Source organism: Akebia trifoliata, chromosome 7 (genome assembly GCF_017979445.1).
Source record: "Akebia trifoliata isolate Shusen 1 chromosome 7, ASM1797944v1, whole genome shotgun sequence".
NCBI classification, from domain to species: domain Eukaryota; kingdom Viridiplantae; phylum Streptophyta; class Magnoliopsida; order Ranunculales; family Lardizabalaceae; genus Akebia; species Akebia trifoliata.
In genome coordinates this window covers 24,957,427-24,982,035 of record NC_141381.1, presented here as the reverse complement: position 1 = coordinate 24,982,035, position 24,609 = coordinate 24,957,427, and the positions used below count along the sequence as shown (strand labels likewise).

The window sequence follows — 24,609 nt, the reverse complement described above, 5'->3', positions numbered from 1 at the left end:
TCTTTTCTTATTTTCCCCATTTTCAATAATGGTCTACCAAATTTATTATTTTTCCTATTTCACCCCTTAATACTCTTTCGATTGAGCAAAGTTTTTATTTTATATATTTTCTATATAAATAAATATTTAATTTAGGCCAAATAACATATTGAGATGTGAGTATATTGTAATATTTCAACTGTAACTCTCAATATTTTATTTTTATAATATTCAAATCTCAAGAACAAGATAACCCTAAGGGATTGGCCTAGTGGCAAGTCGAGCTTTGATAAGCTCTTCAAGGAACTCACAATGTTATGAATTTCTTGGGCTCACCTTCCAGGGTCTAGTGGATCCTTAACTCAACTTGTTACACGTAGGACTTTTTGAGGCAACGATGCAAAATCTTAAAAACTAGATAAGATTGAATTAGAGGGATTTTGGTAAGAAACCATTTGTATATTTCCCCAAAACTTCTCCACTTTATCTGAAATATGTGATAATTAGCTAACACCTTTTAGAGCGCGCGAGTGTTAAATGCTAAACCAACGACACACTATCATGTGTACTAGAAAATAAATAAAGCAAAAACTATTTGTCGGACAGGAATTAAAAATATGGGATAACTTTAGTGAAGTGACACGGATTTTAGTGTTGAGTGGAAACGTGACAAACTACTGTTGATTTAACAGCTTAACACCCGCGTGTTTTAACTGAAAGTTCTGCCATGTAATTGCCCAAACTAAAAACCTCCATGTCTCCTTTCTGCCATGTAATTGCCCAAACTAAAAACCTCCATGTCTCCTTTATATCACCTGGCATGATAAACTAGGGCCCAATGAGCCAATAATGTTTGCCCATTATAGCTGTTTAGCTATTAAACGGCACCTTAGGCCTACTCGAATGATAAAAGTAATAAAAAAGTGTGGCTCTCGTATCTCCTTACCCAATTTGCGCTGCAACAAACTCGTACTACTTTCGTGAGCCCACACACAAAAACTCATCTATAGCACATGGCATGATAAGGATGGGCTAATGATTTTTTCTCTCCATTATTTTTTCACTTGGTCTGTACTCAGTTGATTGTGGCAAGGACACTAAATCACGGATCTTTTTTCTTTGTGTATTCGAAAGAAAATTGATGAATCACGATTTTAAAATTATTTTTGATGGATTTAAAATTTTCAGATTCAACTAATTTTTTTGTTAGAATGATCTTCTCATCATAGAGTTCATTCTCACAAAAACTCAATCTAATCCAAAAATTTTAAGTCACATCGGACAAACGTGTTGTGAGATTAAGATTGTGATATATATGTGTGTGTGTGGGTGTGTGTTTGTTAGTACCATTAAATGGATTCTATACAGCGTTACCTACCAACCTATCATTTTTATAAATTAGGTATCACATTCATTAAATGGATTCTATACAAGTTGAGCTGTACGCGGTTCAACATGACATGCTAGTGAGACCACAATTAATTAAACATGTCCAAATGGATTAGACAGGTTGATATCTTTAATCTGAACACAATCAGTTACGATTACAACACTAACACAATTAGGCCCAAGCCAAAACCTTTAATTTTGTGTCGCGTTCACATAAAATGGATAAAACATGTTGATATCTATAATTTGAATACAATCAGTTATGATTACAGCCAACTTGATTTGGCCCAACCCATACCCTTTAACGTTGTGTCATTTTCACATGTTGCACAAATACATGATTTCGAGACTTGAGTCATCTCGGGTGAGTCAAGTAAATGCCTATAGAATGAATTTAAGTATTTTAAAAATATTTGTGTTTTGTAATTTAAAATTGTATTTATTTATTTTTATTTTCGAGAAAAGTACTTAAAAGAGTGGCACTTGACCTATGACTTATGCCCTATTCCTGAGATCAAGTGATTATTTGTCCCGTTATTAGACATTATGTCGATAAACCTAGGTACTTAATCCAATAGTGTTGATGTGCTCTTATTATTTAGTTTTTACAACTTGGCCAAGTTTTAATATTACTCAATAAGCTTATGAATCGACAAAGACAAGGGGGGATCAAGCAAGATTTTAATCCAAAATGAACTGATCTAATTTCAATTGAGTCGCCAAGATTCAACTAAGTTTCAAGTTAGTTTTTAAACATTAGCGAGAATTATTGTGCTACATGATCGTTTAGTTCCATCACACCATTGGAAGAGTAAAATAAAAAGCGACATTTATTCTTAATTAATTTTGTTACATTTTCTACTTTAGTTTAAAACTTAAAAAGAAAATTTTTTCAAAAAAAGAAGAAAAAGATAAAAGAAAATTACAACACTATTAAAAATCGTTTGAGAGTAAGTTGTTCCGCCTAATTCATTTCAATATCATTCATAAATAAAACAAGATGGGAAGTTCGAGACTGTCCCTATTCCTCATTTCTTCTACTTTCTAATTCATGGATCTATAAAAACGATATTGTCTCATTTAAGATAACAAGATATTTTCATGATCGAGACTAAGTTTTTGAGATTGACAACCAGGGTTCCAACCATATGGTTTACATATTCCAATGTCCACCAAGTCAAGTCAACCCAAAAACTTTTGAGTCAACTTGAACAAATCAAATAAAAATATTTTAAATTAATAAATATTTAACAAATAATCTTAATCAAGTAAAGTACAAAAATAATTCTCTCCATAAAAGTAATATATACGACTGCATTTTCAAATTGACTAAGTCAAGTTGACTTAGCCAATAGGTTCTATAAGTTTCGATGCCAAGTCAACTCGGTTACCAATCGACTTGATCCAATTTTGAGTTAACTCAGACAAGTTTTAAAACTGTTGTTCAAACTTTCTCAAACCAATACTGCGTTTTTTTTTGCTGTGGAAGGCCTTGAGCATGCCAAAAATGTTGTTCGGTGTAGCAAGTGTGTTTCGCTTGCCAAGTTGAAAGCTGACAGTCGATCAAATTCGATTATTTTTTATCTAATCAATCGACCAGCACAAGTTGACCGATTCCCTTGGCCACACAACATCTCTCTCTCTCTCTCTCTCTCTCTCTCTCTCTCTCGCTATATATATATATATATATAATATATATATATAGGGAAATGTTCAGCAACAAACATTTTGGCAAAACATTTTTCAAAATATGGGTTAGAGATTTTGGAATGGGCTGATTTTTGGTGAGGATGATCTCTACGGTGAGGAGATCATCATCACCAAAAATCAGCCCATTCCAAAACCTCTTACCCATCAAAAATGGCTTACAAAAAATTGACGGTCCACGATTTCCCAACTTGTAAACATGGGGTTAGAAGTATTGGAATGGGCTGATTTTTGATGAGGATGATCTCCTCACCATAGAGATCATGCTCATCAAAAATCAGCCCATTCCAAAACCTCTAACCCATGTTTTGAAAAATGTTTTGCCAAAATGTTTTGCCAAAATGTTTGTTGCTGAAAGGGACCCATATATATATATATATATATATATATATATATATATATATATATATATATATATATATAGGTTCAGGTTCAAGGGCCATGTGAGAAAACATGTAAGAAAACTTTCGTTTTTCAAAATAAGGGTTAGAGGTTTTGGATTGAGCTGATTTTTTGCAAGGATGGTCACTATGATGAGAAGATCATCCTCACAAAAAATCAGCTCAATCAGAAACCTCTAAATCCATCAAAAGTGATTTACAAATTAGTGATAAAAATTGAAAAAAAATCGACGGTCCACATTCTAAATCACTTTTAATGGGGTTAGAAGTTTCAGATTGGGCTGATTTTTTTTTTTGGATGATCTTCCCATCATAGAGATCATCCTCACAAAAAATCAGCTCAATCTAAAATTTCTAACCCATATTTTAAAATTTTATTTACCGCCGAAAGTTTTCTTACATGTTTTCTCACATGGCCCTTGAACCTGACCCATATATATATATATATATATATATATATATATATATATATAGAGAGAGAGAGAGAGAAGAGAGAGAGAGAGAGAGAGAGAGAGAGAGATATCACTATCACTCTCACCCTCATTGGAACTGTGTGATTTTAAAAATAAGAAGCAAGACTCATGGATTGGAAAAAAAAGCTTAGGTTGTAATAATCTTCCACTCTCTCTCTTCCACTTTTATTATTATTATTTATTTATATGTTTTATATTTGGGAATTCGGTAGCCATCCATTTTCAACAACTACAATCAAGATCAATTTTGTTTAAATATGAGTTTTTTCATGAAATCTAGAAGGTTTTGGTGTTGGATTACTAACTTGATAATCCAAGTGGACTTAATGACCCTTAGGAAGATTTGACATCTTACTAATTCATGGTAGGCTTATTCATAAAGTAAAGATTTTGACATCAAGATATTTCTTTGTTAGTATTAAATTAGATCATTAATTATGTTATAAATTTATTGTTGGGTACCCATCGGATATCCAATTCTTATCGGTCCTTAAGTTAACTACTTAGAAATGGACCTAAAAATAATAGGGCGAATACTAGTAGACCCTTAAACCGACTAATTGGTTTTGGGTACACTAGGTAATTGGGTACCCATTGACACCTTTAAATTTTGACTTGTTCAAATAGACTCAGTAGTTGTCAAAGTCACTCGACGAACATTCGAAATGAGTCAGGATTTTGACTTTTAAAACAATGGTTAATACTAATGAAGCTCCATAAGATCCACATTAAACAAATTTCAAGGACTATCCACTGGTCAATCTACTTATGTACCATGAGTTGATATATATAATAATAATAATAATAAAACACAACAGTGGACCCCATTCATTTTACTTCAGATTAATATCTCATAAACAATGTATGGACAATTGTCCCTCCTCATTTGTCTTCTCTCTTCTTCCCCTCCTCAAGAATATCCCAAGTTTATTGTATGTTCCTTTCAACCTCTTTCCAAAAACACCACTATAGCTTTCTATATTTCTTTTCTTATTTTCTCCATTTTCAATAATGGTCTACCAAATTTATTATTTTTCCTATTTCACCCCCTTAAAACTCTTTCGATTGAGCAAATTTTTTATTTTCTATATAAATAAATATGTAATTTAGGCCAAATAACATATTGGGATGTGGGTATTTTGTAATATTTCAACTGTTGCTCTCAATATTTTATTTTTATAACATTCAAATCTCAAGAATAAAATAATCCCAAGGGATTAGCCTAGTGGCAAGTCGAGTCTTGATAAGCTCTTCAAGAAATCCCATAACGTTATGAATTTCTTGGGCCCACCCTCCAGGGTCTAGTGGATCCTTAACTCAACTTGTTACACGTAGGACTTTCTGAGGGGATGGTGCAAAATCTTAAAAACTAGATAAGATTGGATACGAGAGGTTTTGATAAGAAACCTGAATACATTATTTGCATATTTTCCAAAACTTTCCAACTTTATCTGACTTGTGTGAAAATTAGCTAACACCTTTTTAGGGCGTGGGTGTCAACTGCTAAACCAACAGCCAAATCATGTGTATTTGAAAATAAATAAAGCAAAAACTGTTTATTAGAGAGGAGTTTAAAAAATGTGGGGGTAACTTTGGTGAAGTGACATGGATTTTAGTGTTGGAAACATGACAGGTTACTGTTGATTTAACAGCTTAACACGCGCGTGTTTTAACTGAAAGTTCTGCCAAGTAATCGCCCAAACTAAAACTTCCATGTCTCCTTTATGTCACCTAGCATATACTAGGCCCAATGAGCCAATAATGATGACCCATTATAGCTGGTTCGCTATTATAATAGCACCTTGGCCTCCTCCAATGACGAAAATAATAAAAATGTGTGGCTGTCATATCTCCTTTCCCAATTTGCACTACAACAATTTGTACTACCTTCCGTGAGCCCACGCACTTAACCTCATCTATATATCACATGTTATGTCAAGGATAGGCTAATGATTTTCTGACTGACTTTTTTCACTTAGTCTAAACTCAGTTGACATGGTATGAATATGTGTATTTGAAAAAAAAATAATTGATGATTCACAATTCTAAAATCATTTTTGATGGACTTAGAATTTTCAGATTCAACTGAATTTTTGTTAGAATGATCTCCTCGTCATAGAGATCATTGTCACAAAAAATCAACTTAATTCAAAACTTTTAAGTCACATCAGACAAACGTGTTGTGAGCCAAACGCCACCCTATATATATATATATATGCCAGTACCATTAAATGGATTCTATACAACATTACCTGTGGAAGATATTTTTCGCTAAGTACTGAGGGGTGTCATGTGGCACTTAGGGATTTGAGTTAGGCATGGAGATCCAAGTCAACTCGTCCGAGAGATAAGTTTGGTGGCTCGATTACAAACCAACCATGGGTTTGGGTCTCGATTAGTCGAAAAAAATATTGGGTCAAAGACGCGTGGTAGAGCCTTTCAATCAGTCTAAATCCTTAAAAATCAGGGATTAGATTAAGAGTAATTAAAATCTTAGTGAGAGAAAGTTTCAAGGAGGAAGGAATGTATGAGAATAGGATATTGACTAGATACGTGAAAGTCTCAAAGAGGAAGGAATGTATGAGAATGTGATATTGACTAGATACGTTCCAAAATCTCCTTATAAATTGAATAAGGGTAAAATCGATAAAAAGATCTAAAGGGATAGTAGGATTTTATCTCTATATATAGATAGACAGAAGTATTAAAAGATATGAGTTCCCCCCCCCCCCCCCTCTCTCTCTCTCTCTAAATTTGACACTATTTTTGTATTAAACTTCTGATTTGGGCGTTGGAGTGATGTTCTTGCAAGCACATCTACGAGCATAGGAAGACTAGAATTCCTTCATCAGTAAGATTCAAAAGGTAGTGCAAGTTGTTTGCATCTACATTACCTACCAACCTATCATTTGTATAAATTAAGTATCACAAACCATAAATCAAGTTCCGCCACAAATATATGTTCATATATGCCAGGATCATTAAATGGATTTTATACAAGTTCAACATGACATGCTAGTGACACCAAAATTAATTAAACATGTCCAAATGGACCAGACAAGTTGATATCTCTAATCTAAACACGATTAGTTACGATTACGACGCAAACACGATTAGGCCCAACCCAAACCCTTTAATTTTGTGTTGCATTCACATAAAATGGATTAAACAAGTTGATATCTATAATTTGAATACAATCGGTTATGATTACAACCAACATGATTAGGCCCAACCCATACCCTTTAACTTTGTGTCATGTTGCACAAATACATGATTTCAAGATTTGAGTCATCTTGGGCGAGTCAAGTAAATGCTTATTGAATTAATTTAATTATTTTAAAAGTATTTGTGTTTTGTAATTTAGAAGTGTATTTATTTATTTTTTATTTTTGAGAAAAGTACTTAAAAGAGTGGCACTTGACTTATGACTTACGCCCCATTCCCGAGATCGGATGATTATTTGTCCCATTACTAGACATTCTGTTGATAAACGTAGGTACTTAATCCAATGGTGTTGATGTGTTCTTATTATTTATTTTTTACAACTTGACCAAGTTTTAATATAACTCAATGAGCTTATGAATCAACAAAGACAAAGAGGGATCAAGCAAGATTTTAATCCTGAATGAACTCATCTAATTTCAATCGAGTCACCAAGATTCAACTAAGTTTTTAAACATTAGCGAGAATTATTGTGCTACATGATCGTTTATTTCCACCACACTATCAGAAGAGTAAAATAAAAAGCGACATTTATTCTTAATTAGTTTTGTTACATTTTCTAGTTTAGTTTAAAACTTAAAAAGAAAAATATTAAAAATATTAAAATAAATAAATAAAGAGATATAAGAAAATTACAAGACTATTAAAAATTGTTCCTGAGCAAGGCCTGATTCATTTCAATATCATTCATAAATGAAACAAGACAGGAAGTTCGAGATTGTCCCTATTCCTCATTTCTTCTACTTCCAGATTCATGGAACTATAAAAATGATATTGTCTCGTTTAAGATAACAAGATATTTTCATGATCGAGACTAAGCTTTCGATATTGAAAATCAGGGTTCCGACCATATGATTTAAATATTCCAATGTCCACCAACTCAAGTCAACCCAAAAACTCACGAGTCAACTTGAACAAATCAAATAAAAATATTTTAAATTAATAAATATTTAACAAATAATTTTAATAAATTATAGTAAAAAAAATAATTATCTCCATAAAAGTAATATATACCACTGCGTTTTCAAATAGACTCAGTCAAGTTAACTCAGCCTATAGGTTCTATAAGTTTCGATACCAAGTCAAGTCAGACCCTAATCGACTCGATCCAATTTTGAGTCAACTCGGACGAGTTTTAAAACTGTGGTTCAAACTTTGCCAAACCGAGTCTCCTCTCAGCCGACATTTAGCTAACTAGAAATTCGAAAATTATCCCAAGTAGATTTTGATTCTGAGTCAATTCCCAGCCGACATTAAGCTAACTAGAACTCTAGAAGCCGAAAAATCTCTCAAGTCGGTAAAGACAACGACCTTTGTACTGGTTTTTTCTTTTCCACAAAATTACATTTTTATCCTATATAAGCACACAATTCTTTTAAGCTCATGAACCATGTGACTCTTTCCGTTGTCGACGTAGATGGTCGGCCCACTCCTCTCTCTCCTATATATATATCCAAATTATGAACAACTTCTCCCTCATCTCTTCAAACCCAACCCTCATAAAACATCCATCATGTTTATCTCTCTCCTTTTCTTCTTCTTCTCTTTAGGGTTTTTTCTTATCCTCTCTTCCTTCTATGATCATCTAACAAAGATTCCAATTCATGGTCCACCATCTTACCCTCTTATTGGATGTTTAATCTCTTTTTACAAGAATCGATATCGTTTATTAGATTGGTACACAGATCTTCTAGCCGAATCGCCGACACAGACTGTTGTGGTGCACCGTAGCGGTGCACGACGAACCATTGTAACTGCGAATCCCGAGAATGTCGAATACATACTCAAGAACAATTTCAATAATTTCCCCAAAGGGAAACCCTTTACTGAAATCCTTGGTGATCTTCTTGGTTGTGGGATTTTCAATGTGGATGGTGACATGTGGCGTACCCAGCGCAAGTTAGCAAGTCATGGGTTTACTACGAAGTCTATGAGGGAGTTCATTGTGAAGACTTTGGAGGAAGAAGTCGAGATGAGGTTGATACCGATGCTCGAGGAAGCAATGAAGGCTCGTAAGGTCGTCGACTTGCAAGATTTGTTTAGGCGTTTAACTTTCGATACCATTTGTAAGGTATCGTTAGGTATGGATCCGGGTTGTTTAGATCCTTCGTTACCCGTATCGTCTCTAGCGAAAGCTTTCGATACAGCTTCGGAGATAAGCGCGAGGCGTGGATCGGCTCCTGTGTTTCTTATTTGGAAGATTAAGAGAGCTCTGGGGATTGGGTCTGAAGGGAAACTCAAAGAAGCAATTAAACAAATAAGTGATTCTGTTTCAGAGATAATTCGCATTAAGAGAGAGAAACTTAAAGAAGAGAAAGAAGGAGATGGAGATCTTTTGTCTCGTTTGATATTGGACGGTCAAGATGAAGATGTGATCAGAGATATGGTTATAAGCTTTATAATGGCGGGTAGAGACACTACATCTGCTGTGATGACGTGGCTCTTCTGGTTACTTTCCCGCCATTCTCATATAGAGAAAGAGATGGTGAAGGAAGTTAGTGAGAGTGAGAGATTGTTGGATTATGATGGGTTGAAGGAGATGGGTTTGTTGAAGGCTTGTATTTGTGAATCAATGAGGCTATACCCACCAGTCGCGTGGGACTCGAAGCACGCTATCAAGGACGACAAGTTACCAGACGGTTCGACCGTTCGGGCTGGAGACCGGGTCACGTATTTCCCATATGGGATGGGGAGGATGGAAGCGTTGTGGGGAAAGGATCGGTTCGAGTTTAAACCGGATAGGTGGTTTGTTGAACCGGATAAGGAAGGGGGAGAGTTGAGGAATGTGAGTCCGTTTAAGTTTCCAGTGTTTCAAGCCGGTCCAAGAGTGTGTCTTGGGAAGGAGATGGCTTTTATTCAGATGAAGTATGTGGTGGCGTCGATGCTGAAACGGTTCGAGATTAGACCGGTTGGTTCAGAGAATCCGGTTTTTGTGCCTCTCTTGACCGCACACATGGCTGGTGGGTTTAAGGTAATGGTCCGGGGAAGGAATTGTGGTCCCAGTTGAGGTGGGTAAAAAGTAAAGCATGGAAAGGACTTGTTTGTCTGGCACTGTAGCTGACACGTGTAACGATGTCAGCTTGTTTAGTTTTGATTTGTCTTATTATATTAAATATACCTGACTTGTTAATATGAAAAATTACGTCAGCATCTTTATGCAATAGATAATGTTTATTACTAAATTATTTTCAAAATGACTCCTGTGCATATGATAAGGTTAAATATAGTCTAAAGAAAAAGTCACCTGAACTCACGACAGCATGAATGAGGGAAACTTTATTAATGTTTAATAATGAAGAATAAAAATCAAGGGAAAATTACTTATAATTTTTTTTTTTTTTTGTGGTCTTGCTAACGTGTGCTTTTATTAGGGCACATGTTAAATTGCAATAAATACACTTTACAAATTAGAATCTGAGGGTATTTTGGTATAAAAAAATTTAAGGGTATTTTTTATACAAAATCCAATTTTCAAAGTGTATTTATTGCACTTTAACGCATGGGCACATGTTAACAAAATTCTTTTTCTAATCTCTAGGTTTTGGGCGGTCTCTTAATAGTCCATTTTTCTTTTCTTAATAGTCACTCAACTCCATTTCTCCTAATTAAATGTCTAACCGTTCGAACTCATCATTTTCATTTAATTTTTTTTTTAGATTTTTGACATTTCAACTTAATTATGTCAAAAAAAGATTTAAGAAGGAAGAAGAAACCATTTTCAAGGATTTTTTTTGAACATTTTGAAGACATGTAAAAAACTAGGGGCTCGTGTGAATGCAGGAGTTAGAAGTACTTAAAACAAAAGTATTGTCAGAAGTACTTTTTGAAATACTATCTGAAGTAGCTGAAAACGTGTTGTGCATTTGGATATAGGTTCTGAGAAATATTGTCAGAAGTATTTCTGACAGAGTTTTGTGTTTGGAAACTATTCTGAATTATGTTAAAATAATCAGAATACCCTTATATGTATCAATTACTCTTTATTTGACTGAACCAGTGATTGTAATTCATATAAATGACCATGAAGTTGTTGTATAAAAGTAGTTGCGGGAGGTCTACATGGTATCTCTACATGCAGCAAATCGTATGAACTACCATTGTCAAGGTAGATGTTGCAATCGAAACAACCATTAAACAAATAAAAAAAAGAATCCAAATTTTCACAACAAATAATTAAACAAATCTCATAACCCTATCGAAGCAACAAATTTCTGTTGTTTGTCATGAATGTTTATGGGTTTTCGGCCTAAAATATTTTCAAGTAACAACATAACCCTATCGAAGCAACGAATTTGTGTTGTTTATCGTGAATGTTTATAGGTTTTAGGCTTACAAGATTAAAAGAAATAAACCAACAAATTCATAATCATAAAATCCCTAACCTATTCTTGCATTAACCAACAGATTCTTACAAGAATCAATATGAGTAGAGAATAGAGAAGAGAAAATTGCATGAAAAGTTCTGATCGACTTACCTATGATGAGAAGACCATATTGCCGTTGTAATCGTCGAAGAACTCGTCGTCATAGTCGCTTGAGGGAGGAGATACTTTTGGAGGGAGAGAGATCTTCTCTTGAGGCCTTCAATCGAGGGTTACAAACGAGAGAGAGTCTCTCTCTTTCTCTTTCTATTTTGAGGTTTGGGTTAAAAATCAAAAAAGAGTGTTTTACTCTTGAGGGTACTTTCAGAACTACACTATAAAAATGACGGAAAAAATTACTCTCCGCAAAAACGAAATTGTGAAGGACCAATTTCGGTACATCTCATAAAAGTACTGTTTTGACTCTTTTAAAAAATTACTTTTTCAAACTCTTGAATGTCCAAATAATAGAATAAGTGCTTCTGACTCCCTACTAGAGCCAGAAGCACTTGGAGAACTCAATCCAAACAGGCTTTTCACTTTTTTTTGCTTCGTTTTTGAATGAAAATCGATCAAGAAAAGTTCTTTTTGGTTTGAAATCATCTAAACAAGTCATTATCTCAAATTTTTAGCCGATTTTTCCATGTATTTCAATAGGAAAAACTCAACAATCAAAAATGATTTTACCAATGTCGAGTTCAACACTTTTTATTTTATAAATGGTGAACTCAACAATAAAAGTGGTTAGTTCGACAATAAAAGTTGTGAACTTGACAATAAATAAAAAGCGGCAAGATTGACGGTAAATAAAAAATAGTGAACTAGATAATAAACAATAGTTAGTTTGATAATAAATAAAAAAAATAGTGAGTTCGCCAATAATGAGGGACCATTAAGAAATAAAAAATTTATTCAATGAACTACCAAGCTACCACCCAAAACTTAGGGACTATTTATAAATAAATCCCTCCGCCTAGGTCCTTTAAGTAATTTCCCAAAAATCAATAAAAACTAACGATAAGAAACATTATTAGAAGCATCCATTTTCATTATATTATTTAGGGATTGTTAGTTAATACTAATTATAATAAATAAATAAAAAGTTTACGATCTTGATTTTGATCCTGCAAATGTAAGATCAAGCTTTTTTTTTTTTTTCAGGTTATTAAATCGAAAGCAATGTTGGCCTAACAAGGTATGATCAAGCATAATTTGATCAGCCATTATATTGTATGTATGCAACTATGCATGTTGTATATAATTAGACAAGAGTTCGCTCGTGCCTATAGTACATGCATCCTCTAAGCTTAAGGGTAAACGCGAGAAAAATATATGCAAAATTCCTTGGGGTTAAGGGGTAAAAGAGAAAAATAATAAAGTTGAAGTGATATTATTAAGAAAGACAATAAAATGAGTTAAAGGGTAAAAGAGGAAAGATAGTAAAAGTTGAGGGGTATTATTGAAAATGGATAAAAGAAAAAAAATAGTAAAATTGAAAGATATTATTGAAAAAGGGCTAGGAGAGAGGAAAGACAATAAAGTGAGTATAGTAGACCCCATAAAATTGTAGTTGTATGAGAAATTTATCACCCTCAAAACATAAAATTGTAGTAATAAATCCTACAAAATCGTAGCTGGAGATGCTTATCTCCTACAAAACTATAACAACTATGGGCCCTACAATTTTATCATATGAATATATAATTTTATAACAAAAAATAATTAGAGTGCTTTATAAATCAATAAATTTAATCTTATCTCTAACTCTCTTTTAGATGGTGATTGGATCTCCTATTTTGATGAAAAGAAAAGTAGTATAATATACTTTAAATGAATGAATTTAATATTTTTACAAAGTTCAAAAAATAAACCTGAGCTAAGGCTCAACCTATTAGGATTGGGATTGGGCTTTGGCGTTATAGGCCGATGAAAGTTTAGGGATGGTCTAAGGTACAACTTGCTTCTTTAGGACTGGATTATGGCTCATCCAACGTTGCCCAAGCACACTCATTGGTAGTCCCATTCTAACCATAGGAAAATTATTAATGTAGAGATTACTTCTGAAATAATATATAATGTAATTTAAATTGAAACAGGAAAGACCGCAGATCAAATAGGGGCAAAGAAGTTTCTAATCTAAACAGTATTTTATATTCCCAATTGTAAGGAACTTGTAAACGAAAGGAATTTTCAAAGGAAGATTCAGGTATTGAGAACGGAGTTGAACATACCTACAATAACAAAAGACACGACTTTCAAACAGAACTGGATCGAAAGAAAATGACCGTAAGTTTTTGGATAAGACTTCCACAGCAATGGTTCAACCTTGACAGTCTTACCAAAATAATAAAATAATTCCTATTTCTTTTCCTTTCCTTTAGTAGAATGGGAAGGTAACCCACCCCCCACACGGGAATCCAAACACCACCCCGCTTTTGAGGCGTGATTTTCTTATTCAAAAATTTTCAATCAGTTTGTACACGACTGACGTGCCAAGCGCATAGAACCATAGATCTTTTTCTTTGGGATACATTAATAATGTTGTTGTATGAACGCCTTTATGAAACTGATTTAGTAAATTGATCAAATACATATTGAATATTTCACAAAACATCTTGTATGCCACACTTTCCAAGATCTTATTTGATAATGATAATGAAATACAAATCTAACTAATAGTAGCAAATGCAAAAAAGATAAATAACCACACAAAGAAATAATAAGAACACAATACTCACAATACAAGATTTTACGTGATTCCCCTAAAGACTACGTCCATGGAGGTATAAGTGTTATAAGCGTTTGGAACTCGATTTTACTATGAAGAAAATGTGGCAAATCGATACAAGGAAACACTTTTATTACTTAACTTCACCTTCTTTCAGTTCTCAATATTCTCAAACCACTCAATCTCTCCTCTTTAGATTTTCTTTTTTTCTCTACTCTCTTCTCTAGAAAAGACTTAAGACTTCCAATAAAAAAAAACAAAAATCCCTTTTAAAAACACTATATAAGTGGATCACTTACATAAGTTTCAAGTCCAATTCAAATTATCTTGAACCTACCCAAAAAACAAACACACTTGTATTAGGCCTAATTCTTTTTGAACCATACTTCAACAAGTAAAAGATCAACGATTCTGTACACTTACCACATCAACCGAATACAGATCGAGTGAAAACCTTCGTATCAGAAAATTAATAGCTTTTTTTTTTTTTTTTAAATGAAGTATTCAAACCTCTTAAAGCACCCGACTAAACCTTTAGGAATGTGTAGACTGCTCTCACTACATGTTCCAAGCAATTTCTAGGATAAATTCCTAAGTATGACTTCTAAGGGAGGACTTGAACTCAAGACCTCCACTTTTTGAGGCGTGGTCTAAGTATCCAAACCATTGTTGCATGAAAAATAAGCAAAAACATTTCTCGAAAAATATGGTCTTTTCTCACGATTACCCTACCCCAAAACTAAAAATTAATTATCTTCTTGATATTTTCCTAGTTGCAAACAAACTATGGAATTCATTTCTCCACATATATCACTTTCCATGGCCATTTTTCCAATGAATTCATCTTCCCTTGAAAATAATTTTCCTGCCATCATAGTGCTCCTTTGGCAAATATAAATATGACTACTCTTTTATACTCTTATATATATGAGTCGTGCTGGAGTGATCTCAAGATTGTACCTCATATCACACGTCTTGGCATGAAAGTGTGTAGGAACCATAGATACCTTTTGACTTGTAGCTCAATGAAAAGCATTTCTGGTTCTTACACAATTTCACGTCAAGATGTGCCTTGAGGTACAATCTTGAGATCACTTAAGCATTATTCTTTACTATTTATTTTTAATTTTTAATTTTTAATTTTTAATTCAGGGGACATGTATTATTAACAAGCGGAATCAATAATTTTTGTTTTTTCTTTCTGTACTTCTAAATATTATTATACTCTTAAATTTTGTTATATGCTAAAAGTCAAGAGATTGAGTTCATACAAATCAACCCCACCTTTATTTATGTGGCAAAACTCGAAAATCCGAATTATTTAGGAAATCAAGGACCCACAAAAACTCCTAATTTAAAAATTAGAACATAAAAAATAAATAAAGATAGAATAGTACTATAGTTTGCACAAGGGCATGTAAGTTAAATTTGTTTCAGATAGTTCATCAATAAATTATATAAAATCAGGAATCTTGAAAATGGTGTTAATGGGTTTTGTGTGTGGTAGTTAGGCAGACACGATAACAGGGACCTTGTATAAAATATCGTCATAAATTTATCCTTATAAGAACAGAAGGTGGTTGGTTTTTTCTGTCTATGTATATTCTAAATATAAGTGTGGCATCTTGCCATTTATTATAGAATATAAGAATTATATAAGGCAAATTAAACATACCCCTCTGTATTTTGGTGAATATTTGAGATACCCTGCATTTTCAAACTGATGACATATGTACCCCCTTGACAATGGTAATCTTGTGAGAGACCAACAGAAACTAGTCAAAAAACCTTTACTTTACCCAATGTTTATGATTGAACCAAAAAATTATCAAATCGGTGGAATCATGGACAAACATTGGTGGTCCATGATTCCAAAAATTTATCAAATTATGAATATATTTATATTTTTTTACCCCCTGAATTACCTTCATTTATTTTCTTACAAATAACATTCATAAAAAATGACGGTTTGGTGAACAAATTTTGTTACGGAAATTGGTTGAAGCCCCCCAAAATTCTTTCTTCAACCTTTATGTTGAGTCCTTGTGCTTCAAAACCCGAAAAGAATAATTTGAGTGAGCCGAAGCTCAGGCTAGCAACCGTGCAAAAGCATTTGGCACGAATTTCCAGACTAATACTATAGTGTGAATGGATGCTGTGTATAAAACTACATCTACAAAAGTACCATGTGACAGACACATACCAATCAAATTAATTTTAAAATTTTCAAGACAGTAGTAAAACCAAATATGCATTATAGAATGAGTCGTGATACTCTAACTACCCCACGTGACATACTCAATCGACTACCTGACGTGTCAAGTTCGGGAACCATAGATCTGTATTCTTTGGGATACATAGTTCCCTCAAGATACATTTTTTTATGGGGAAGTGCAGCCATGTATCCCGAGAAGCGCAGATCTACGGTTTCCGAACTTGTCACGTCAGGATAGTCGATTGAGTTTGTCTTGTGGGGTAGTCAAATTATCACGATTCTTATAGAATTGAATGGTGGACAGTCATCATATTAATGAATTGAGTATAACAGAGACAAAGATGTTGAGATGAATAATTGGAAAGATTATAAAAGATAAAATTAGAAATGAACACATTAAGCACGAAGGCCGATTAGGGTCCTAGTTGGAAAAAATATTCAAGTTGAAGATACTAAAAAAGTGAGAGGAAGAACCAAAAAATCATGGACGGAGATAACAAAAGCAAATACAAACTCATTCTATAACAAAAGACTTGGCTATTGATACAGCGGAATCACTGGACGATCATGATTCCAATCCCAAATCTTTGGAATAAGGGTGGTTATTGTCAGTGAAGAACACTAGTTTCAGTAAGTTGCTTTGATCTGTGATTTATATTGGTATTATCAATCAAGCAACATAATATTGATAGTAGACCCAATTACATAGTGAGCAGAAGAAAATGTGTTGGGAGATATGTTAGTGACAGATGTATGGATAGAATTAGAGAAAAGATATTAAGCAGTTAATGGTGTCGGTGATTACCTGAATAGCCAGATCATCATCGTACATTCCCTTATCCTGACCGGGTTCATTGAGTAGACCCGTTTCATTCAAAGGATAGGTTCTGTAATGACTTTGCAAGATGAGTAAAATACTTCGGGAAAAAAAAAACAGATGTGAAGATATCACGAGCCATTCAATTTAACCAATCTGGCACTCTGACATATACAAGCCGTACTTTCCTCTCGTTTTTCATCCTTACAGTGATAAGCTTCCAAATTGTTTGTTCCACTCCTCATAGGTACCGAGTTCATTCAAAGAAACAGATGGTCTCACCTCTTGTAATGCATTTTCAAAGTCCTACATGATGGTCAGACCGTAAGAGAACAAAACAAAATGGTTACTTATGACTTTATAATATTTAATGTGTATGTATGTGTTTAATGTAAGTATGCATGTGAGATTTTTATTGTTTTTTCTGCAATGTGCATTGTGAGTATGTGTGCATGTGAATCGGCATGTATGTATAAACCGACTTATTACCTGAAGAGTAACGAATCCCATATCCTCCTTTTTCAACTTTGTAATCTCTATGCCTTGTCTCAGTGCCTCCCTCAGTGGTCCCATGGATGCATCCTTCACCAAGTTCTTCATGTCTGATCCTGAATAACCTGAAAAACTTAGAACAAATTAACAAATTTGGAACAGAAGCCTTAAAAAATGATTCAAGACAGTGATCACAATACACTATAGATGACAAAAGGGTCCAAGTGAGTCTTATTGAGTAAAAATACCTTCAGTTAACTTGCAGATGGCATCAATGTCTTCCTTTGAAAGTTTAAACAGCCCATCCTTTTCCAAGAGATTACGTACAATCCAGGCTCTCGCTTCTTCATCACCAGCGGTGTAATATTAGAGTTTTATGTAAGTAATCAAAACAGAGAAAATAACGTAAATTGTACCTAATGAAGGGAGAGGAATATAAAGCCGCTTAGTGAGTCGCCTCCGTGCTGCTTCATCAAGTTCCTGGGGTCTATTTGTTGCTCCTGAAAAAATTTACACACAATGCTTAAAAAAAGCCACCAAATGAAGGTCATGCCATAGTGCCTTGAGACATTAAGATAGCTCAAAAATAAATTATTAGCTTTAATCCAACTGTATTTCTTTAGCACCATTAAAAAGGAAAGCATGCGAGTGATCCAGCTTAAAATCTTTTTTTTTTCTAAATTACAATTCAGGATTGCTAGTTGATCCTTGGCATCTTAGACATAAACTACTAACAGGATCAACAAATACCTATAAGAAGAATTTGTTCAGTCCCACTGTCGAAGCCTTCCATTTCAATCAGAAACTGTGTTTTAAGTCTTCTACTTGATTCATGTTCACCTTCTGACTTGCGCTGCAACAACAGATGGTATTCTCAGCATATCAACTTTGCATATGATACTTAAGGTGATTAAGTTTTGAAAATGTTGAGGTACTCATTGAGTAGACCATAGGGATGGTCCTCCAATGTCATGCAAGGTCACATGATATACATGGACACGAGGCACATTACTCCATACATCCCACATAGGAGCCCTCTAACACCGAAAAATCAGACCAAAATATGCATATGTTCTACAGATTTTTTTCAGACCATCTGCCAGAAATTTTTATCAACCAAAACGGTCCATTGGATTGGATTGTTTCCAGCATCTGATAGAATTGATTTTAGGCAAAGATCTTCTACATGAAATGCATTGAAGGACAGGTCACACAAAGATTCAAAGTTTCATTCAGTTTTGGTAGTAGTTACATTTTGGCTGAAACATATCCATGTGTCAGTATGTTTCGTATTGTATCTATATGCATTAGAATTTCTCGTGATATGTATAAGTACATATAGAGGATATTCCATTACTGTTTATAACTTTCAATTTTAAAAACAAAAAAATGCCAGAGGTCATGTTAAGTAGGCGAAAAAATGGCAATGTTTCAAACACCCATTATTTTAACATTCATTTTATCACACAAATAATATCTTTCGAAATTTTCTTATGAATATAAACAAGTTTTTCTAAATTTAAATGGATTTCAGAATGTGTTGACAGGACGTATCACTATGTTTTGGTTTTTCAAATTACTGAAGCACTGAAATGAAATGTCATTTTAAATCTTGGATCACACCTCCATGCTCATGTGCCAAGCATGACAGTATTTTGCAGGTAGGGAATCTTAGGATCTAGTTGTCAGTATCTTAGTTTTCTCTTCAACAAAATGGTCAAACATACCTGAGACAGAAGTGAATCTATTTCATCAACAAATATTACAGCAGGCTGGCGACAACTAGCAACCCCAAAAAGTGCCCTCACCAGCTTCTCACCCTCACCAATCTAAAGACACAAGTCAGCAAGTTAAATACCTTGTCACAGTAGGAACATTAACAGATAGTGGTTATATTTGGTATTTAAATCATTTAACAGCCAAACAAATTGATTAATATACCCATCATAAACAACTGAAAAACCACCATGAGAGATCTTCCAAATTCATTCAAGTGTTGTAAAGGAACTCGGCTGACAGCCTAGACAAGCACCTAACTCATCAGGCAGGGTGAGCACCTGGGTTGGGTTTTATAGACCAGATTATAACACTGAAAGTATTTTTAGATTGTAAAGCACAGCATATACTAGATGACGAGAACCTAAGTCACTGCTACTCTTACATGGATGAGGAAGAGTGGTCACTATAAAAGCAACTCCAACGCATTCTCCATCCCCTCTCAAGTGCTATTTTGGATGGTTAAATCCAAAATATGTCTCTCCAACACAGTATCCATCCCACTCTCCATTTTGGCTAGCAAGTTTGGACTCTTCATTCCCCCAAACTGCTATTCTGGACAGTCATTTTGAATTTTATGGGTCCCCAATGCACTATCCATCTCCATCTTCATTTTGGGTTGAATTAAAACGAATATTAAAATATTTATGGATAGCATGGTTGGAGTGCATTCCCCTTTAACGTCCAAAATGGTCATTCATAATGGAATGGCTAGCCATTTTGGCTATTCCCCTTGGAGTTGCTCTAAGCCTAATACTTCACATTGCCAGGAAGATGTTGGAAAGCACAAGAAGCAATTAGGAGAAGTGAGTTACTTTCTAGCTTAAACCCATATTGTAGACATTAGGATTGAAATTTTAGGCCAAGAGGCTCAGACTTGTAACTCCTCCTAAAGGACAGCTACAAAACTATAGAAGAATTAAAACACGTACCCATTTGCTTGTTAATGAACTGGCAGATATGTAGAAAAAGGTTGCTTTAGCTTCTCCAGCAATAGCTTTCCCAATCATTGTTTTACCTGTCCCCTAAGACATGAGAGAGATCTCAATAAAATTCAAACCATAATGGATGTAATTCCTATTCTCAAGTATCTTCAGTACTTACTGGGGGACCAAAGAGAAGAAGGCCTCTTCCAGGAGAACGACAACCTTTAAATATGTCCGGACGTAATAAAGGCCATATAACCATCTCAGTCACACATTTTTTGGCATGATCCAAGCCAGCTACAAGTTTCCCGAAATGAAAAGTGCAAGTTAAAAAAAAAAACCTCTACCAGATAAGTTAAAAAATCTACAAAAAGATATGAACCTAAAAGATTCTAAGGTTTGTAGCATTCAAGATTACCAATATCATCCCAACGGACATTTGGATCTCGATCCATTATCTCATTACTAACATGTTCAATAAGACGAGGTTCCAAATTTCTTAACTTCTCAGGAAGCTCACCATCCGGTCCGCATAACATTTCCAAACTAAAAACAGAAATATATAAACCAAAACAATCAAACATGCAGTCATGAGAGGACTAAAACAATTCGGAATGCTTTTGGATTAAGAGCACAGATGCAGATGTTCTTTTTTTCTTTTCTTTTTTTGTTTGAAAAATGCTATAAAAAAAAAAGTGTTAATACATTCATCAAAGTGAAGATGTCATTATGGCTAAAACTAGGAGTGCAACTTGGTCCGAACCAAACCCTTAATGACTTGCTACATTTTAGGAGTTAGGGCATAGATTAATGAATTTTTTTATATGGATAGATTAATAGAAGAATTGCAGAAAAGTAATTGTCAAGTCTCATTATAAGAGCTTGGCAAATATATATATTAATAAAAAAGTGAATAGACATAAATGCCCTTACAAAGAAATTTAAAAAAAAACATCCTTATGTCCAATATTAATGACTTATTATATGAAATTTCATGTTCATTATTTATTTAATTTTTTTTCATTAAAAATATGTTGTTTCCAAGTAGGTTTATAGGATATTGGCAACCCATAGAACCGAACTGAACCAAACCGACCTTAGTTTGGTTTTGTTCTATGGGCAATTCAGTTCGGTTCGGTTCTGGTTCTAATTAAGTGGAACCGACCTATGTCAATTCCTTTCCAATTTGGCCCTAAACCAAACCAAGTTGCACCCTAGCTAAAACTCCAAAGAGTACTTGACAAAATTTGAACAGAAGGTTGAAACAAAAAACAAAATACACATTTAACTAACCACCGCTTTATTGAATCGTCCAATGCATCTTCACTCTTCCCTGAAATTCGTGAAGTCAATTGACCAGTGTTTGATCCATTGGACCTAATAGGAGGAACAAAATTACTTCGAATACCACGACGAGGAAAACCACCCGATCTCACACCATAACCTCTACCATATGAATTGTTATCAGTCTGTGGAGAGACAGAACCACTTGGTGATCTTACTAACCCATGCCTTTGTCTTGCATCCATTTCCTGCAAACAAGTGAATATGTCACAAACGATAAGACAAAGAAAACAAAAATAAATACATGTTTCCGTAAATACCAATTTTGTTCTTGCGCTAACAAATCCATTGCCCGAAACATCAGTTTCTTCATTGTGTAGTGGGGACTTCATATTTTCATTTCTAGGGCTGATACTTTCCATACGTGCACGTTTTGTTTCCAAACTATTTCCATGAGGTCTTTCTTCTTCAACTTGCAAAAATGTAGATGCCCCATGGCCCTTATTATGGTTCTGATCCTTTTTGACAATAGTGCATTCCTCTGAGCTGTTACTTTTAGAATTCAGAAGATTCTTGTATGAACTATTACTTGGCTTTGAGACCTTGCTTCCGTACAGAGATGTTAACTTTGTCTGTGTCATAACTTTTGATGCCCTGCAACTCAAACTTTCATTTTCCTGATCCATCTGACTGGCTTGAGAGAGATCGTTTCCTTCCTCAATGCCTAAACTTTGAAGAGCATTTGAGTTGATGTCTTTTGATGAATGGGGAACCTGAACATATAAAATAATTTCACTTATAGTGTGATACACAGAATCATGCTCGGCAAGACAATAACCAAGTTAGTTGAAGTTTCAAAAAGCAGGTAAGCTTTTACTTTGTGCAAGAAATGTTCGGGTTCACGCTATAATTCTTTGTAATGTTGAGGTAATAACTTGAACAAAACTTTGTAATGTTTGAATGGTTTGTTTTAATCTTTAATTAGGGTGATTATATGCTACCAATCTCACGAGGAAAAAAAAACACATTTTGGGGTTACTGGAGAGATATAGGATAGCATCAATAAGATCAAGAAGTAAGGGTGTGTATGATAAATACAAAAAACCTAAATAGTTTATACATCACATAAGTGTTACAAAGTAAAAAAAAAAAAAACTCTAAAGAGATTTTTTGCAAGAAAAGTTAGTTCTAAAAAAGTGCTGTTCTATGACCTTTATTATTCAATGTTCATTGAAAAACTCAGTAAAATATTACTATTTTTTGAAAAAATCTGTAATGTTTATGAAATATATAACTAGGTTGGAACACCAATCTTCTCAACAATCATAGACTAGAAAAGTCAAAGAGTACTCTGATCCATACCGATACCTCAACAATGCTTCCTTTGGATTTTCCAAGGAAAGCTTTAAAGTACTTTGATTGCTTAACTTTCTCAATGTCGATGTCCCCTCTCTTGACAAACACACAGCCTGGTTCTTTTCTTGCTTGTTCAAATGCCTGGCTGAATTCATAACAAACTCAAAATATCACCAATATATATCAAGTATAGGTAAGTAAACCATATCCGAACTACAACCACACGATCTTCCTAGGAACAAGAAAGTATCGATGCTTGAAAACAGAGAAACACCAAATATTACTTGATTGTGTGTGCAAGTGTGGGTGAATCTAGTCACATGGATTGTCCATGAACTCAATACCTCATTTATTTAGCAATTCAAGCAGAAAAAAAAACTAAGAATCTGAGTTTAGCTTAGATCGAATACATGAGGTTCAAATATAAAATCAAGTTTTCTTCTATGAATTTCACAGGCTCGGCATACTTTTCTATCAAATTTCACACATTTAAAAAAAATACAGATACAGAATGACATGAAACATACCGATCAGATTCAGGAGCAATTGATCGACGATCTCATTTATTTTCCAATTCAAGCAGAAAAAACTAAGAACCTAAGTTCAGCTTAGACCAAAATACATGAGATGCAGACATGAAATCAGGTTTTCTTCTACAAATTTCACAAATTCTCATACTTGTCTATAAAATTTCACAAATTTTAGAAAATCTAGAACCAGAATTACATGAAACATTACCGATCAGATTCAGGAGCAAGAGATCGACAAGCAGTGTCGATCTTCGACCTAACTTCCTGTCGTATTGGATTGATGAAGGCCTCATCAATGTCATTCTTGCTGTGTGAATCAAGGAATCCAAGGAGACGAAGACCGAGGATTTGAGCTGAGGAGAAATCCCCTCTTTCGAGTGCGAGATCGACTCCAAATAGAAGAGAATGGAGTCTCTTTAAGTTTTGATCCACTTCTCTTCTCCAGCAAATCTCAGGTGAGTTTTTCTCCATTTTCGCTTTCCTTATCGAAGAAGATGATGGCGACAGTTGTAGCTCTACTTCCTCTCTTCCCGCCATTTCTCTGCTCTACTCACTTCTCAGTGCTCACCCGCCATTTCAAGTTTTTGACTGAAATTTGAAGGTTCTGGACTTTCGAATGTTTTAAAACTCGTATTGGCTCTTGTCTCGTCCAACAACGAGACCGAGTCATCTCGGACGAGTTTTCCGATACGCTTGACTTGTCTTGATCAAAATGAGAAAAATGAACTATGATTTTAAATCTCAGCTTTTTATAGAGCTTTTGAGGTAATTTGACATACACCTTTGGATTTTGGTAAATATTTGAGTTATCTATGCGTTTTCAAACTAATGACATACCTCTTGACTATGATCTTCTGAGAGAGATCAATGAAATAAAGAAGAAGGAAATCCCTTTTTCAAATTGGGGTACTGATTGTAGAGGTCAATTTTGTGATAAATCGACCTTAATCACA

The 24,609-nt window shown here is 34.2% G+C and overlaps 2 protein-coding genes across 3 annotated transcripts; one reads left to right on the top strand and one right to left on the bottom strand.

Annotated features, from left to right (window-relative positions):
- Positions 1–8,636: 8,636 nt before the first annotated feature.
- LOC147398523 (cytochrome P450 94B3-like) lies at positions 8,637–10,334 on the top strand. Its single transcript, XM_086447756.1, has one exon. It carries the CDS (start codon positions 8,685–8,687, stop codon positions 10,176–10,178), a length of 1,494 nt encoding a protein of 497 aa, XP_086303882.1. The 5' UTR covers positions 8,637–8,684; the 3' UTR covers positions 10,179–10,334.
- A 6,878-nt stretch (positions 10,335–17,212) lies between these two features.
- LOC147398522 (P-loop containing nucleoside triphosphate hydrolases superfamily protein) lies at positions 17,213–24,262 on the bottom strand. Of its 2 annotated transcripts, none has more exons than XM_086447754.1 (13): positions 23,865–24,262; positions 23,133–23,271; positions 22,091–22,543; positions 21,780–22,018; positions 20,905–21,032; positions 20,665–20,783; positions 20,493–20,585; positions 19,512–19,613; positions 18,535–18,637; positions 18,201–18,284; positions 18,033–18,128; positions 17,782–17,909; positions 17,213–17,598 (listed from the first exon to the last, which is right to left on the bottom strand). In XM_086447754.1, the coding sequence occupies exons 1-13, from the start codon at positions 24,191–24,193 to the stop codon at positions 17,497–17,499; spliced, it is 2,115 nt and encodes a 704-aa protein (XP_086303880.1). In that variant the 5' UTR covers positions 24,194–24,262; the 3' UTR covers positions 17,213–17,496. The 2 variants fall into 2 exon arrangements, with proteins under 2 accessions (XP_086303880.1, XP_086303881.1); XM_086447755.1 differs by having other exon boundaries at positions 23,139–23,271; positions 23,865–24,261.
- Positions 24,263–24,609: the final 347 nt, after the last annotated feature.